General features: G+C 37.4%; 1 protein-coding gene across 2 annotated transcripts in view; it reads left to right on the forward strand.

Moving 5' to 3' along the window:
- PCSK1 (proprotein convertase subtilisin/kexin type 1) overlaps positions 1-13,937 on the forward strand; it is a 28,387-nt gene extending 14,450 nt beyond the window's left edge. For both annotated transcript variants that reach the window (XM_061364638.1, XM_061364639.1), the window contains exons 7-14: positions 598-770; positions 2,980-3,192; positions 4,300-4,400; positions 5,495-5,728; positions 7,209-7,366; positions 9,338-9,471; positions 10,981-11,142; positions 12,521-13,937. In XM_061364638.1, coding sequence (XP_061220622.1) covers positions 598-770; positions 2,980-3,192; positions 4,300-4,400; positions 5,495-5,728; positions 7,209-7,366; positions 9,338-9,471; positions 10,981-11,142; positions 12,521-12,883 — 1,538 coding nt within the window. In that variant the 3' untranslated portion in view covers positions 12,884-13,937. The remainder of the gene's footprint in view (positions 1-597; positions 771-2,979; positions 3,193-4,299; positions 4,401-5,494; positions 5,729-7,208; positions 7,367-9,337; positions 9,472-10,980; positions 11,143-12,520) is intronic.
- Positions 13,938-15,947: the final 2,010 nt, after the last annotated feature.

The raw sequence follows: 15,947 nt of genomic DNA on the forward strand, positions 1-15,947 counted from the left end.
CTCTAGCATCTTCGTATTGCATACAGGAGAAAAAAAAAATGGTCTGTAAACAACAGTGGGAATTTTTTGTGATGAAGATTGAAGAGCTAGTGAGATACCAGCGTCAAAGACAGCAAAACCGTTAATAACTGTGAGGACAAAGTGGTTTAGTTGGAACATTCGGAGCTACGTCTTTGAACTAAAAATCTCAGAACTCTTAGAGATAAAAGTAACGGTTATAAAACCTATTTCATTTTACTGATATGCTAGCAGTTTTAGTTTGTTACAGATTTAACAGAGAGCAAGAGTAAAAGAACAGCTCAATACAATAGGAACAAGCAGGAAGAGTAAAGAAAACATCTTGGCTTTATGTAGAAAGATAGAAGTAAATAATAGTCAACTTAGGTTTTTAGAGGGTTTTTTTTTAGTGTTTGTAGAGAGCACTGAGCTCTGCATGTAATGGGTAAGTGTACTCTTTCACACTGACATGAGTGTTGCTTACATGAAGAGCAGTAGGCTGTGCTTGCAGTAGCTGCTTACTAATTTGGCTGGAAACTTCACAGTTAACAAAGGAGGGAACACAATGTAAATACAGTTTGCTTCTTTTTCTTCATCAAGGTATACGAATGCTGGATGGAATAGTCACTGATGCTATTGAAGCCAGTTCAATTGGTTTCAATCCCGAACATGTGGATATTTACAGCGCAAGCTGGGGCCCTAATGATGATGGTAAAACTGTAGAGGGACCTGGGAGACTGGCACAGAAGGCTTTTGAGTATGGAATAAAGAAGGTACGATGCTTAAGAGAAAGATAGAATAAAATGTGGTAAAGAACAGAATTATAAAATGGTTGACACCAAGTTAAAAAACCAAATCCATGGTTTGTGCTCTTTTTTGCTCAAATGTATTTAAAAAGGAGGAGATATATTTTAATAGTACAGGTCAGAGAAATTACCAGCCAGAAAAGCACCGCTGAAACTTTCTAACTGGTTTTAAGCTGTTACCCTCCACAGATAGGCTTTCTTTTTCCATCCTCACTTTTTCTGCCTTTGTCCCACCCTGCCACCCTTCTCTGCACTGAACAGTAATTGGATTTCCGCACTGAAAGCCTATCCAATTTAATATAAAATTTCTGCTTTGTGAATATTTTGCTGTGTGAAATAGTGATGCATTTCAGCACCCTGTGGTTGGACTTGTTTTGTATTAATTGCATTAGTTTATAAATCGGTGCATACCACGATCCAGTTAAAAGGAAGATTGTAAAAACACATGATGAAGAGAATTAGAAACAAATGTTTTTACAGTTCTTTTTCATGTTATCCTCTTTAGATCTGGTTGGATGATAAGTAGCGTACAAACTGAGAGCTACTGGGGGTGTATTAATACTACCTTGCTCTTGCCAGTGAGGTAAAAAGGTATCTAAAGATGGACAGGTACTAATACAGAGAGGAAGACAGATTCAGAGAGAGGAGAGAAATGGAGGGAAGCTTGAAGGACAGAAGCAAAAAGAGTGGATTTTGGAAGAAGGGCAATTAACGTCAGCAGACAGGAGGAGAGAAGAAAGAAGAGTGACAGCTGACAGGCATACTCTGAGCGAAGACTGGAGACCAAGAGGAGTGTGCTGGTGATAAAGTCCATAGGTTGGCAGCAAGAGAAGAGGGAGAATTAAAGGCAGTAATTAGGGAGCAAGTGTTCAGTGGGCCTACTCTGAAAAATCAGGTTCCTTGGTGAAGAAAGTAGCTTTTTTTACAGCTCATATTATTTCTCAAGGGGAGCAAATTTGACCATTCATTTGTCAGGCTTCCTTTGGCAAGGATCTCATGATCTCCACTCGGCTTAAAGTCAGACAGAGTTGGGGTGACCAGTGACTTTCATCCCTGTCACCTTCATTGCTGGAGTGTATGCTTAGTCTTAAGTGTTTTAAGAGGCATTAGCAGTACTCTTAAGTGAAACCAAAGCAAGTATTTACATATACCGGTGCTTTTCTGGACTGCAGCCTTTATTCTCAAAGTAAGATACTATCTAATTTTCTTTAACTGACATAGCTTGTGCTTCCCATTTTAACAGTTGTATGACAAAGAGTGCAGTTTGCTTTTTCTTTATTTTTGATATTTTAAGTGCTGCAAATGTCTTAACACTTCCATGAATAATTTCAAATCTCATCTGAGTGGGATGATAAAAATTTGTATGTAACTGCTGTTTCTAATGAATGTGCATAAGTCAATAATGAGCAACATATGAACTTTTGCTCTTCATATGAAACTAGCACAGCTTAAGACTGGATAAGGTAATACATGTTTCCTCTATGATAGCTCTGATACTTTACATGCTGTCAGCTGCCAGCATCAGTTGTTAACTGCTGCTCCGTCTTTACGTACTGGAGACCAGAGCAGGGGATGAACATGGTTACATCTGGAGAGTGGTGCTGGTGGCCCATAGTCCTGTAGGAGGATTTTCAGTGAGATGTGCTTGCTGGTATCCTGTGTTTCAGCAAGTAAAGGCCAACCATGAAAGGCTTCCTTACAAAAAAATGAATTGATGGAAAAGTCTTATCATGTGCATCATTCATACTGTTTACACATACCTCCATGATTGCAGGAAAGGCAAGTGAAATAAGTGAAATACATAAGTTTTTACTTCCCATTTCTTAAGAAAAAAAAAAGGCTTTTTTTTCATAGAAGTAGTCTGAACTAAAACATCAGTGTGTGGGAAAACTTACCCGTTGAACACAGATTCTGTTTTTTAACTTAAAAACCTATTCTGAGGAAAGTTGCTGAACACTAACCCTCGACCAGTCAAACTAATATATGTACTGTAGGGTGTGTAGTAGGATACCTCAAGTAGCTGGTTTCTTCTGTCTCTGTCTTCTACGGTGCACATGGGAAACTGTCCTATCTGAAAATGTTTTATTTATCAGGCTTTTTTGGGGGGAGAGGTTGTTGAGAATACATTACAGAGACCAAAATCTCTTTGATAACTGCTCATTTCCATTTTCTCTAGGGCCGAAATGGGAAAGGCTCCATTTTCGTATGGGCTTCTGGGAACGGAGGCCGTCAGGGTGACAACTGTGACTGTGATGGTTACACTGATAGTATCTACACTATTTCCATTAGCAGTGCTTCTCAGCAGGGCCTTTCTCCCTGGTATGCAGAGAAGTGCTCTTCAACTCTGGCCACAGCATACAGCAGTGGGGATTATACAGACCAAAGAATTGTAGGTTGTTTTTACCAGATTCAGAACAAACATAAAAATGTATTTCATATGCAAATAACAAGTGAGAGCTCTTAATGCTTGTTTTCTAGTACCTACTTTGTCTTATGTGCTACATGCTTAGTGCTTTTGTCTTGGAAAACAGAGGGGTTTGTGATTCAAAAAGTGATTGCATTCCTGGAACATCTTACACTGTAAGCAAGAGCTAAACAAAATCATTGTGTTGATCCAGTTAAATCAGCTTGCTGAATTTGCCTGCTGTTTGTATTGCAGAGGTCTCTGCATGAAGCTTTATATGGTCTCATTCTTCAGAAAGGGCAAATGAAGGGAGTTTTAGAGGAGAGGCAAAAAGAACCTTTGAATTTAGTGAGTCACTATCTCTGTATACCTTGCCATTACCTTTTGTAAGATTGTGACAGCAATATACTGCTTCCAAACCTTTAAAAGGTACTCAGCAAACAGGCATATCAGTCTGCATGCTTTCATTACTGTGCAAGAAATAACTTGTACTGAAGGAAGTTCATGTGATAAAATAATGTTGAAGTACTTCTAATTTCTGTTCAGCCCTGGTGGATGCTAATTTTACTATAAACTACATTGATGTGGATTAAAATGTCATTCCAAGTTAGCCAGGAGATGTGTCCTTCCTAAGTGGTTTCTCTTCATACCTGAGACGCAGATACATGGGTAAAAGAGCTTGGTATTTAATTTCCAAATAAAGCACATGTTTCATTGCAAATTATAGTTCTTCTGCTGAAGAGGGAGCAGAACACCAATACTAATCCTATGAATAATTTTCTAGCAAGCAGTGATTTTAAATGTTCTAGGCCCAACACAATGATCTGTTTTTATGATTCACCAGTAAGCCTGAAACACTTATTGTGAAACCTGAGAATAAAATAAGATACTTAGTGTGGGAGTATTTTGTTCCAACACAAAGCGTTTTGATACAAAAATTATAGTTGAAGTGAACAGATTCAAGCATCCATCACTTTTGTGCTGGTGAGGAATGTATTGATGTAACCAAGTAAAGGATACATGGTTATGCTTGTGAGTGTGGATATGACTGTATTTGCAACTGTTTATTCATGCACTTGTTTTTTTGCTCAGACAAGTGCTGATCTTCACAATGAATGTACAGAGACTCACACTGGGACCTCTGCATCTGCACCACTGGCAGCAGGAATTTTTGCTTTGGCACTGGAAGCAAAGTAAGATGCCACACAATTACCTTTGAAACTCATCTTTCTCGGCCACCCCACCATCTTCCCTGAAGTGTTGTCTGTATGAAGTGGCACCATCTCATGCTGCAGCTCCGCTTTTTGTCAGTCAGACTTGCTCAGGCTGGTGACAAAAAATAAGCAGCTACTTGCCTTAACACCTTCTGAGCAAAGAAGAACCAAAATAAGTAATATGTTATGGCAGAGGAATTTTAGTCCATTTCATGCATTGGCCCCAATTCTTCACTGAATTCTGTCAATTGCACTTCAAAGCAGTGAGGTTGCACATGTATCAGAACATAATTTGAAGACAATAGGTTGGAGGAGTTTAAATCAAGTCTTTAGTCAATTTACTGAAGCTTTTCTGCTGATGATGAGACTTAAAATGGAAAGTACCCAACCTTGACTGTCAGAGCAGGCTGGGAGCAGGCAGGTTCAGATCCTTTAGGGCTGGTAGTCAGAATGTAGGACTTAAAGAGGATAAGAAAGAACAGGATAAGACAAGACAATGGCTTTTTCACAGAAAACACATCATGCATTAAGGCATAGGCTTAGTGCTTGAATGGTGTGGGTTCAGCTCCAGTTCCCATTGCATACTCCTTTGATGGCATAATCCAAGATACATAGGGCCATAGAGTTAACCACAGATAGAAATCAAATCCCCATTTAAGTTTCAAAGTCCATGTCTCATAAAGACTGATGGGACATACTGAAATGCCTGAATAATTTGGAAGAACTTGACTCTTAATTTTGCTAGATAACTATTCTTCATTTACACGGAAACCTTGTCTACCTGAAGAAGCATTGTGAGGATGAGCATGTATATTTTAAGCCCTGTATATTTTTAAATAATGGAATACCATATACATTCAAATCAGATTCTGTCGCAAACTAAATAATAATAATAATGCAATCATATCATTATTAATAATCACATTATTATTGTTATTATTTATATGTGATATTATTATAATTGTAATTATTAGTAATATATTATTATTGATAATATATTACTATTATTACTATAATAATAACTGAGAAAAAAATAGCCCTGAAACAATTAACGAGGAACATTTTCTCAACAGCCCGAATCTAACATGGAGGGATATGCAGCACTTGGTAGTGTGGACCTCAGAATATGATCCACTGGCTGGAAATCCAGGATGGAAAAAGAATGGAGCGGGACTGATGGTCAACAGTCGATTTGGGTTTGGACTACTCAACGCCAATGCTTTGGTAGATTTAGCTGATCCCAAGAGATGGAAAGGTGTACCAGAAAAGAGAGAGTGTATTGTCAAAGACAAAAGCTTTAAACCAAGGTAAGAATTTGCATTGCAGTAACTAAGCTTATATCTCGTTTATTAAAGCCTGAAGGATAGTATTCTGCACAGATTGCTCTGAACCAGACTAAGAGATTTCTTTTGATTCATTTAATTTTACCTTACTGCGTTCATCAGGGGCAGGCAAGGAGCATTTCTTTGCTTGGTTTTTTTAGTGTAAGACTGATGTAAATTGCTAGCATGAAGCTGTAACAAAGATAATTATGTCTGCTTGTGCAGCCAGTGTATGGATGGATGATGCTGTGAGACTGAAACCAATCAAGTAAGCTATGAATGTTTAGAATGCTGTCAGAAGATGGGTAAAAAGATACCAAAGACTCCCAGGGATTTAAAAAAAATTAAAAATCTGTAATCGGTCTTAGCAATTCTTCTCCTGTGGTAGGCACAGTACATGTTGAAGTCAAGGTGATAGATTGAGCTTTAGTCACATGTGGTATGTCTCTCATGAAACACAAATCTCAAAGGCTCACTAAAAAGACTTACCAGCCACATTCAGAAGTGCTCCCAGTGTAGTCGGCCTAACTGAGCTCAACATGCAGGTAAGTTGTAATTAGTCACTAAGCTGGTTAATTAAGAAGGATATATTTTTTGTCTCCACTTGTTCACTTACAGATTTGTTGTCTATTAAAAACACAGCTATTTCAAAGATTGAAATTATACTGTGTGAGTGCATTAAAAATCTTTCTGCAGAAATATATTACTGTGTTTTGGAGTGTCACTTCTTGGTAACCTTATTATTTATACTGTTTTGCTACCAATTTACTTTTGTGAGCTCTCCTTTCCAAAGACTGTTGACCCAGTACTGATGTATGTAATACTTTCTGTTTATGTATGTGTATTGCAGTCCTCTATCTTACATTATAAAAACAAAGATCCCATTATTCTGAGTTTAGAATAATTTATGTGGAGATTTGGATACCTTATTCTCATTAGAAGTAATGAAATTTGTACAGGGAGAGGTTTGCATAATAGCTCTTTGTACAGATGTTAGCTTTTCCTTCTTGAGATGATGCTGTCTACAAAAGGTTAAAACAGCTGTGTCTGCTGCAGTATTTTAACTCCATGATAACAGCTCTTCTGAATGTTTGAATGAGGCAACTAAGTCTAAGCCTGATATAGTCGTGTGATGCAAAGATTGGTATTCTGTAGTCTCTGTTGGACAACAAAGTTTTGGTAGAAACCCTCAGTTGTCAGACTTGCTTGCTCTCAGGGTATGTTGCACAAGTCTGTCTTAAGCAGCTCTTATCATTTGGTCCACTTAAGTATTATCTGTGCTTCCAGAGCTCCCCATGGCTTTTACTGGAGCATTCAAAAAAAAAAAAAGAATGTACAGTTTGTCTTTACTTCTTTCTTTCTTATAATTTTGAAATGGGTGTTAAATGTGTCATTTGCACTTAACATAATGATCCAGAATCAAAAGTTTCTATGCACGATCAAAGAACTCTTGTAATTTTGCCAGATTATTAAGAGCAAATGAGGAAGTCATCATTGAAATTCCCACGAAAGCCTGCGAGGGTCAAGAAAACTTCATTGCATCTCTGGAGCATGTGCAGCTGGAGGCAACGATTGAGTATTCCCGTAGAGGTGATCTTCATGTCACTCTGGTATCTCCAGCAGGTACAGGAGGCCATTACACACTTTGTTTGTGTTGCTGTGGTGTGTAAAATTTATTTCCTTAAAAACAACCTCCCTGTTTTTCAGTGGTTTAAAAAGAGCTAAATACATCATCACACAAATGTAGTGACCTTCAGTGGGAGAGCATAGTACAAAGCACCCTGGGAACCAGAAAACTGGTTCTCTGAAACCCTTTTTTAGCCTTCATGTGTTCTGGGTTATATCTGTGACAAAAGGTTTGAAAATCAGACTTCAGAAAGTGAAGGCACTCTTTATAATAGGTTTTTGTTTAGCAAAAGGGCCTATAAAAACTGAGAGTTCCTGGAAGACAACAAATTACAGTTCAATAGTGCTTATCAGCCTTACTACAATTAAACAGACTAATGGAAAACTGAGGAAATCTGACTCCCTAGATTTTGTGTAACTGTGTCTTCCCACTGGTGTATTTAATAACATGGTGTCTCTGTCAAGCACCTTTGTATAGCTATACTAAATGTGTTAGAATATGGCAAGCCATCTTGACAATGCCCAGAAGAACAATATGAAGAGAATTAAAAAAAAAGAGAGAATTAGTATGAACAACTTGGTAGAGAGTAAGATCTGTTAGATGAACTGGTGTTAGAAGGAGAAAGACAGGAGTTCATGTATGAATTTAAACATGAGGCTGATCTAATTTACTGAAATTAAAGGCTAATCTAGTAATTCAGAGAAAAACTACTAGAGTCTTCATTTATATTATTACTGTAGGATCTCAGTAGGGAGTAGGGTTAAGATACTCCGCATGCAGTGTATTTCAAAACTCTACCTTGTCTGGGATTCCTTTTAAGCCTAACCTTAATTCTTCCTTTTCTGAGTCTACCTTTTGTCCTACGGGAGCAAGGTCATTGTGAGGTGTTTTACCCTTGACTCTTGGTGGTATTTTCAAGTCTAATTCCATCTTATCTAAGTTTTAGTTTGGGAGTAAATATATACGCTGTCTCTAGGTACCTCATGGAGATGACAGGAATGGTAACTCTTTCTCTATTTTTATAGAGGTATTTCTTTCCCAGAACACTGTTCTGTTGCTAATCTGTAGGAAGCATGGCTTCATCTTAGAAAAACACCTCTTTTTGAAAGACTGATGAGAGTAATATGTTCTTCATCTTTGTATGTGTTTCTAAGAGTTTAGCTGAGATAGTCAAGTGCTGCTGCCTCCACTATAGTATCATGTTTCCTTCATGGTTAAGCTATTTTTCCCTTGGTTCTTGCTGTTCTTTCCCTTTTCTGCAAAACAGTACTACCAAATGTTTGTCATTCCTTCTCTGTATTTCTGGTGTTACCTTTAAATATATTTATAGCTTGTGATCAGGCTCCCTGGGGCTTCTCTGCTTTTTATTATGCAACTATAACTCACTTGCTCTCCTGTTATATGCAGAAAAGCACAAGAAATTTCCTAGTATGCAGCAGGATCTTTTCTGCTGCAGAAATATTCTGTGAACTGCAGCATTTTTGTTATAATAATATCAGTGCATATTCTTTTCGCCATGTTGAAGTCTCAGGCTGTAACTCACACAAAAAAATCCCAACTGTGATAAATTTAGGATAAGGCTTTGGTTTCACAATACAGTGTAAACTGGTTTGCCTTCAGAACTTCTGTCTCACTCACCAGTGGAAAAGGCTGATTGCATCTGACCTCTGTTTCTTATGTTTCTTTATGTGCATCCACTGCTTTTTTCTGTTGGAGATTGAACACTAAGCAAGATGTACTTTTTTAGCATGATCTAATGTGATAGTTTTTATGCTGTTAAATACTGCTGTGAAAATAACTAAAGGAACCACTGATCAGAAGTAACACATTTCCTGTTCCACACGCCATTATGCAATAGTGCATTTTCCAGGTTATCTATGCACTAGATAATGTACAAGCTGAGCAACGTGAAGAGTAAAAGCAGTCACACATGAACAGTCACTAATGTTGATCTTGCACTAATACAGGGACCAGCACTGTCTTACTGGCTGAGAGAGAGAGAGATAGATCTCCCAATGGCTTTAAGAACTGGGACTTCATGTCTGTTCACACATGGGGAGAGAATCCAACAGGCACTTGGGTTCTAAGAATTACTGATATGGTAAGTATGTCTGTATGTTAACTAGCTACGTGAAGCTAACACAGGTAAAAGGATCATTAACCACTCTTCTCATTAAGCAAGCTACAAGAATTCATTCAAACTAAATTTCCATCTGTATTAAAGATGTGGAGCTTTGAGTAAACTTTTTGAACTAATGAATTTCATGCGAAATTCATTAGTCGAAAATGAACCTCAGAGAGGTGTTCTGATGTATACCTTTCCCTAACTTTTTTCTTTGAGTAATTACTGCTGAACAACATTTAAGGATTAAAGACGAGGAATCTACAGATAGGAAATAAATAAGTTTACTAGAACCACCTGGGGATATGGATTACAACAGCAAGACACTGGAATAAAGCTGCTTGATAGGCAACTGAAAAATTGTTCTCTTCAAAGAGAGAGTGATCAAGCACACTCATCTCTGGAGGATTTCACTGAAGTTGTCTGTTAATAAGCTTGTCATTAGGGGTCAGATCCTGCCAGAAACTGAATGCTTCCTAGCAGACACTGAACCTCCAGTCCCTATTAGCCTCAGACTGTAAACAGGAGGATAATGCCAAGTACTAAGCAGATGGGCAAGGCGGTAGAAATAAATATCAGTGTCAACAGTGTGGTGTTATTCCTGCAGGCTTATAGATAACCCCATGGTTACAGATACCCTGCTCTTTGTAATCAATATAGTGCATTTTTTTTAAAGTTTAGAGCATTTTGTTTGCAATTATCTCTCATTTTCAGTTTTCAACTGCGAGTTTTCTGAAACTTATACTAAACCAAGCATTTTGTCCTCAAGATGTCATGTACTCTTTCTTCAGCTTGTAGTGTTTTGTGATTCCTGAAATAAGCAGAAATCACAGATTCCCATCAGCTACTCACAGCTTAGTTATCACTTGAGCTGTGTATGTTAACTTTGGTATAGACTTCTGTTAGGAAAGAAGAGCTTCTGTCTCTGGCTTCAGTCACTAAATGGTAGAGCAAAATTTCTGAAAGAAGCTTTGGTAAAATAAAATTTTAGCAGTCTCTGTACTTGTCTCTTCCATTTTCTACTGCTAAAATACCACTGCCAAACCTAATGGACCTAAAGCTGTCTTTCAGATGTCTTTGTACATCACTGAAGAATATTATTCCAAATTACTGGTCCAGTGGTAACTTTTGCGAGGAAATTGCCAAGGAATGGCCTAGTGAATAAATAGTAATAACACAAAATACTACTTCAGTGATTTTTAGCATTCTGTGTTATAACAAAATTCCATTGATGCTCACACAATTAATTAATAATTACGTTTCATCAAAGTGTGATATTTGGAGTAGTTAAACCATTGGATTAAATCCCACTTTCTGATATATCCTGTCTCTAATGTATCTCTTTTATGCTTATAAATAATTATCTTCATTTAGATACTGAAAGCCTTATAATTTATTTTAGTCACTTCTGGCTACTTTACAATCAAATGTCCTGTTTCCTCTTCTTATGTCCTGAGAACCTATGCTAATGCCATGCATGTCTTTTAGTCCAGAAGAATAGAAAATGAAGGAAGGATTGTAAACTGGAAATTGATTTTGCATGGCACTGCTACACAGCCTGAACATATGAAGCAGCCACGTACATACACATCTTACAATGCTGTGCAAAACGACAGAAGAGGAGTGGAGAAGATGACAGATTTTGTAGAGGTAGTGTTCAGTTAGGTTTTTTTCCCTATCTATTTTATGATTTATAAGAAAATGGTATTTTTTTGCTAGTAGGAAGATATGTACCCATTCTGTGTTTATGTCATCTAGCCCCTAACCACTTTTGAGTTTTGTATTGTAATTTTGTCCATGTCCACAATTGATATATTTATTAGTCTCTGTTTTCATATGCCAATATATAAGGGTTTTAGGATAGTAAGAGATTATTGTTACTAAAGCAAGAGGATATTGTTACTAAAGCAGTAAACTCAATAGCTAATGCAGTTGAGTGGTACAAGGAGGAGGAAGACACCTTGGGCAGACACACTAAATTTATGTAATTCTAGTAAGAACAAGAGTCACATCCAAAAGGAGCTTTGCCTGCTGGAGTTCTCCCAGGAAGTTAGTAACAGAAAACATGACAGAAGTCAGGGATTCACTGATTCAGAAGGTTTGCTTAAATGGACGTGTTGCTGCTAGTTCCTTTGTCATTCTTGCTTTACGTATCAGGTAGAGTGCTCTAAACAAACTCCAGGCTTCTGAGAGTGACAGTTTGTTTCTAGATACATAGGGTGGTAGTATTGTACATTTTCACAACACTTGATTATGTCAACATCTTTAGAATACTTAATTAATCACATAATCACAATAATGTCCATAAAGTGTAGAGGGGTTAACCTTCCTTAGCTGGGTTTGAAGGAAAAGATTGAGGGAGACATGATTATGATCTTTAAACACATTAGATAAGTGTCTGCAGGTGTAGCAGCCATGTACATGAAAATAAATTGGGAGAAATATGTCAGTATGGGAGGCATAATAGACACTGTTGAAACAAGGTTATGCCTCTCACCAACTTCTCTGTGCATCTGTATCTGGCATTAGTCTTCCAGGATTTCCATGATACATGTCATGGACAACTTTTAGCCATATTTCACCATCTTTTCTCAGGTGAGATTACCTGCAGAGAATGTTATATGGAAGCACAACAGTATGTGACACAGTCAGAGCTGCCATCACTACTGTGTAAGCTTCCTTCAGTTACACTGCTGAGGAGCTGTCTCCCATAGTACAAACAGAAGTATCTCTTAAGATTGGGGCAATCCTACTATAAAATGATGTGTTGTAACCTGCCAATGTGGAATCTGAATTTATAACTTCCTACGTTGGATGTGTGGTGGAGGGATTTGATAGTTTACAGAATATAGTGCTTTGATAGTCTCCTTTTGTGTACAGTTGTCTAGTTCTTTTCTAGATGCTAAGTGGCTCCTGAATGAAAATACAGCATCTACCCACACATCGATAGAAATAGATAACCAGAGCAAATCTGAATCCAGTTGGTTTTCTCTGTCACCTAACTTTTTTATGCTAATATGTATTCTAGGACCATACCACACAAGAGAACCTGCGTGAAAAACCCAATATCACAGAAAATACCAGTAGTAGCAGTGACAAAGCAGAAGATAAAATCCCATCAGAGGCTATGCTACATTTACTGCGAAGTGCTTTTAGCAGACAGATGGCTCAGAAGCGACTGCCAGAGAAGACTGCAAGTGAGAAGTTAAACATTCCGTATGAGCACTTCTATCAAGCCCTTGAAAAATTAAACAAGCCCTCCCAGATGAGAGACTCAGAAGAAAGTCTGTACAGTGACTACGTTGATATCTTTTACAATGCCAAACCATACAAGCATAGAGATGATAGACTGCTGCAGGCCTTGATTGATATTATAAATGAAGGAAACTAAACTATAGAGTCTGTCACTGAGTTGGATATATTCATTCTCCCCACTTCACTTGTAGGCTTTTTTCAGAAGTCTGTTGTATGCTCTAGTTGTGTGATTGCTGCTTTGATTGCTTCATATTTAATACAAATATCAAAGAAGAAAAAAAAAGTGTGTGGGAGTATAAGCCAGTAAACTGATGCTTTTTAGTAATTAATTTTTTCAAAGCCTTTCTTCATTACCATCAAGAGTAGATTTGCCCCTTCAGGTATGAAATCCAGGAGTATTCCCCTGAAAAATCAAATGCTTTATTTTAAGCAATTTTAACGTTACTTATTCTTCTACCCTATTCAAAACTTGAATTATGAAGCAGTTCGGAAGCAAACTACCAGAGCTATGGGGAGGTACTCTCATCCCTGGATTTTTAATGAATACTGAAGTCTTACATTTGGAATTTATCACCGTTTTAACATGTGTAGCCAGTACTGCTTCCGTCATGGGTTTTATGTTCCTTCTCCAAACAATAGTGCTCCCTTAACCTTCTATTCTCCCATAAAGGAGCAACTCAGAGGCTGGAGTTGGACTGGAGCATCAGTGGACACTGATGAAGTTATTCACAATTTAGAATACAGACAGACACTAGCATAAAATATCCCCAAATGAGGATGGCCTTCTCGCCACCTAACGTTAATTACCTAAGTGAAGTGCCTGTATTATGAGCCTAGTCGTTCTAGGCTGTATTTAATGAGGGCAGAGGCTCCTATAGTTAGCACTTCAAAGCACTTGGATAGTCTTTGTGCTGTTTTTAACTATCTGGATGGTGTACTGATCTTTTTGTATCAACTGTATGAGCTTTGGAGACCAACCACCTACCTATGGAGCCTCAGTCAGATTTTTAACATTAAGTAATATAAACGAGATGCCTATGTCTGCAGTAGTTAGGACAACAAAGCTGGGATCTCTTTGACCTTTGAACTGCAGCTGAGGTGGAATAGAAAGGGTAACTGTGCCAGCAGATCCCACTTAAAGACTGGATCTTGGAGTGTCTGGGATGGATTGTAACATTTCATAAGTATCTAGGAAGGGGGGGAGAGGTATGAGATACAAAAAACACTCCAAGAATGGAGTCAGAAATTTTCCACACAAAACTCTCTAAAGTTAGTCAAGGCTGACATATTATTTTGCTTTTCATAATTAAAATAATGCTGTGTTGGATGCTCAGAAATTAACGGGGATCTAGAACAAGGAAATGGAGATTCCCAGGGGATATTTTTCTCATTGCAGTGCCTAAGATAATCCAAACAAGTGCTGAATGATTTTTACTTTATTTTCTCTCTCATCTACTACTGAAATGTGTTTTCCAGACACTCTAGAATATTTGATTCTCCTTCACTGTCTACTCTTTAAAAGATGATGCAAGTGTCTCTAAGTCAGGAATTTAGCTTTTTGCTCACAATTCATCAGTTTGGATAGTGATTTTTCATACTTCACAGTAAATTCTGTAATTCAAAGGCAAATCTATTTATTGTAACAATATTTAGGTCATCTTCTGTGGAAGAAGGGACTGCTCTAAAGACAGTCTAAAGACAATTTTGAGAATTGTCTTTCCAAACTGGAGATCTAAAAATCTCTGCTTATTCATTCTTTGTGATAGTTTCATGCCTGTCATGGGCTTAGTGTGCTTTATTGCCAGCTTTAGATAGATTTAGCTTAGTTGATTTAATAACTCTTCCATGTTTATTGTCCATACTTCAAGGATAACAGCTCCACAATTCTGATACTTAATCATTCCCTCTCTACTAAAAAAATTTGCTTAGAATGAGAAGTCATTAAAAAAATCCCCACAAGTGGTCCAGGTCAGAAAGCTTTCTTCTGCTGTCCCTTACATGTACAAGCTTTCTGGCACTTTATAACTACTAAACAAGCGAACCCATAAAAATTTATAATTGCTGCCATTGCAGAGTGAGGGCACTAACTTATTTCCACTAATGTTTCATTTTCAGAACTAGGAGTTTCTCTCCATGGTAAATATTCAAATCTGGAGATGCAGGACCACTTTTAGTCCTGTGCATTGAAACTCAGAGGCTGGTTCCCTCAGATAACAGTGATTGTAATCAATCTTTGTTAAGGTATGTTACAGCAAGGAGAGTACTAGCGACACTGAATCATGCCTTGGAAGAGGTTTTCAGATAAAATGGGTGGAAAACATAAGACCTTCCGTTCTTTTAAGATTAGTTCCTACGTTGTAGCCAAAGTTTCATCAGAGGACAAGTTTAAAATCTCTTGAATGTTTCCAACACAGAGTAGATTGTAAAGGAGTAAATTATTTTTATTGTTAGTCTTTCCTTGGTGCCTGTGTGGGTTTTGTGAAAAATGTAAAAGGAAAAAAAAAAGTTTTCTCTCAGAATTTTAAATTATATTTTCGTTACAGGTATTTATAATATAGCAAAGATTTTATTGAACAGACAGAATTTTAAAAGGCATAATAAATTATATTGAAGAACCAGATTTTTCTTGGGAAAGAGACAATTTCATCCAATAAAGATATTTTTTAAAAGGCATGTTCCAATGGCAACTGTAACATGTATGTAATGTGATGTTAGATTTGTCTACCAGTGACTTAATACAGTGTGTTAGCAGAGCTCAGTGTGTGGTCTTAACATTTTTAAAGAAACAATAAGCTAAAGTCAAGCTATTGACTTAAAAGGACTGGGAAATACTGTTTAGAAATAAAAATAATGGCTTGAAGAAATAACCTGGGATTGGGTGGAGAAAGTGTGTGATTTATTGAATATGAATGGCAGAGGATTTCTTCACCAGGAACAGTGGAGTGCTTACTCTTCACAACTGCAGCCAAAGTAAGATTTGCTGCAGATCTCTGTGACACAAAATCTGTAATTAAGATTCTGTGGCTCTTAATTACAAAATTCTGCCTTTTTCACATACAGGTGTGTGTGTCAGAAGCACTATAAGAAAATAATGCAGCAGAATGATACAGGGGCTTAGCATTAAATATGACAACCATTGCTTCTTGCATCAAAGCAGGAGCAGTGAAAATATTTGTTGTTCCTCTCCACCACCCACTGCT

The sequence above is a fragment of the Neopsephotus bourkii genome, unplaced genomic scaffold (genome assembly GCF_033783945.1).
Source record: "Neopsephotus bourkii isolate Nb327-2 ecotype Australia unplaced genomic scaffold, CSIRO-AGI_Nbou_v1 NB_1244, whole genome shotgun sequence".
Taxonomy (NCBI): Eukaryota; Metazoa; Chordata; class Aves; order Psittaciformes; family Psittacidae; genus Neopsephotus; species Neopsephotus bourkii.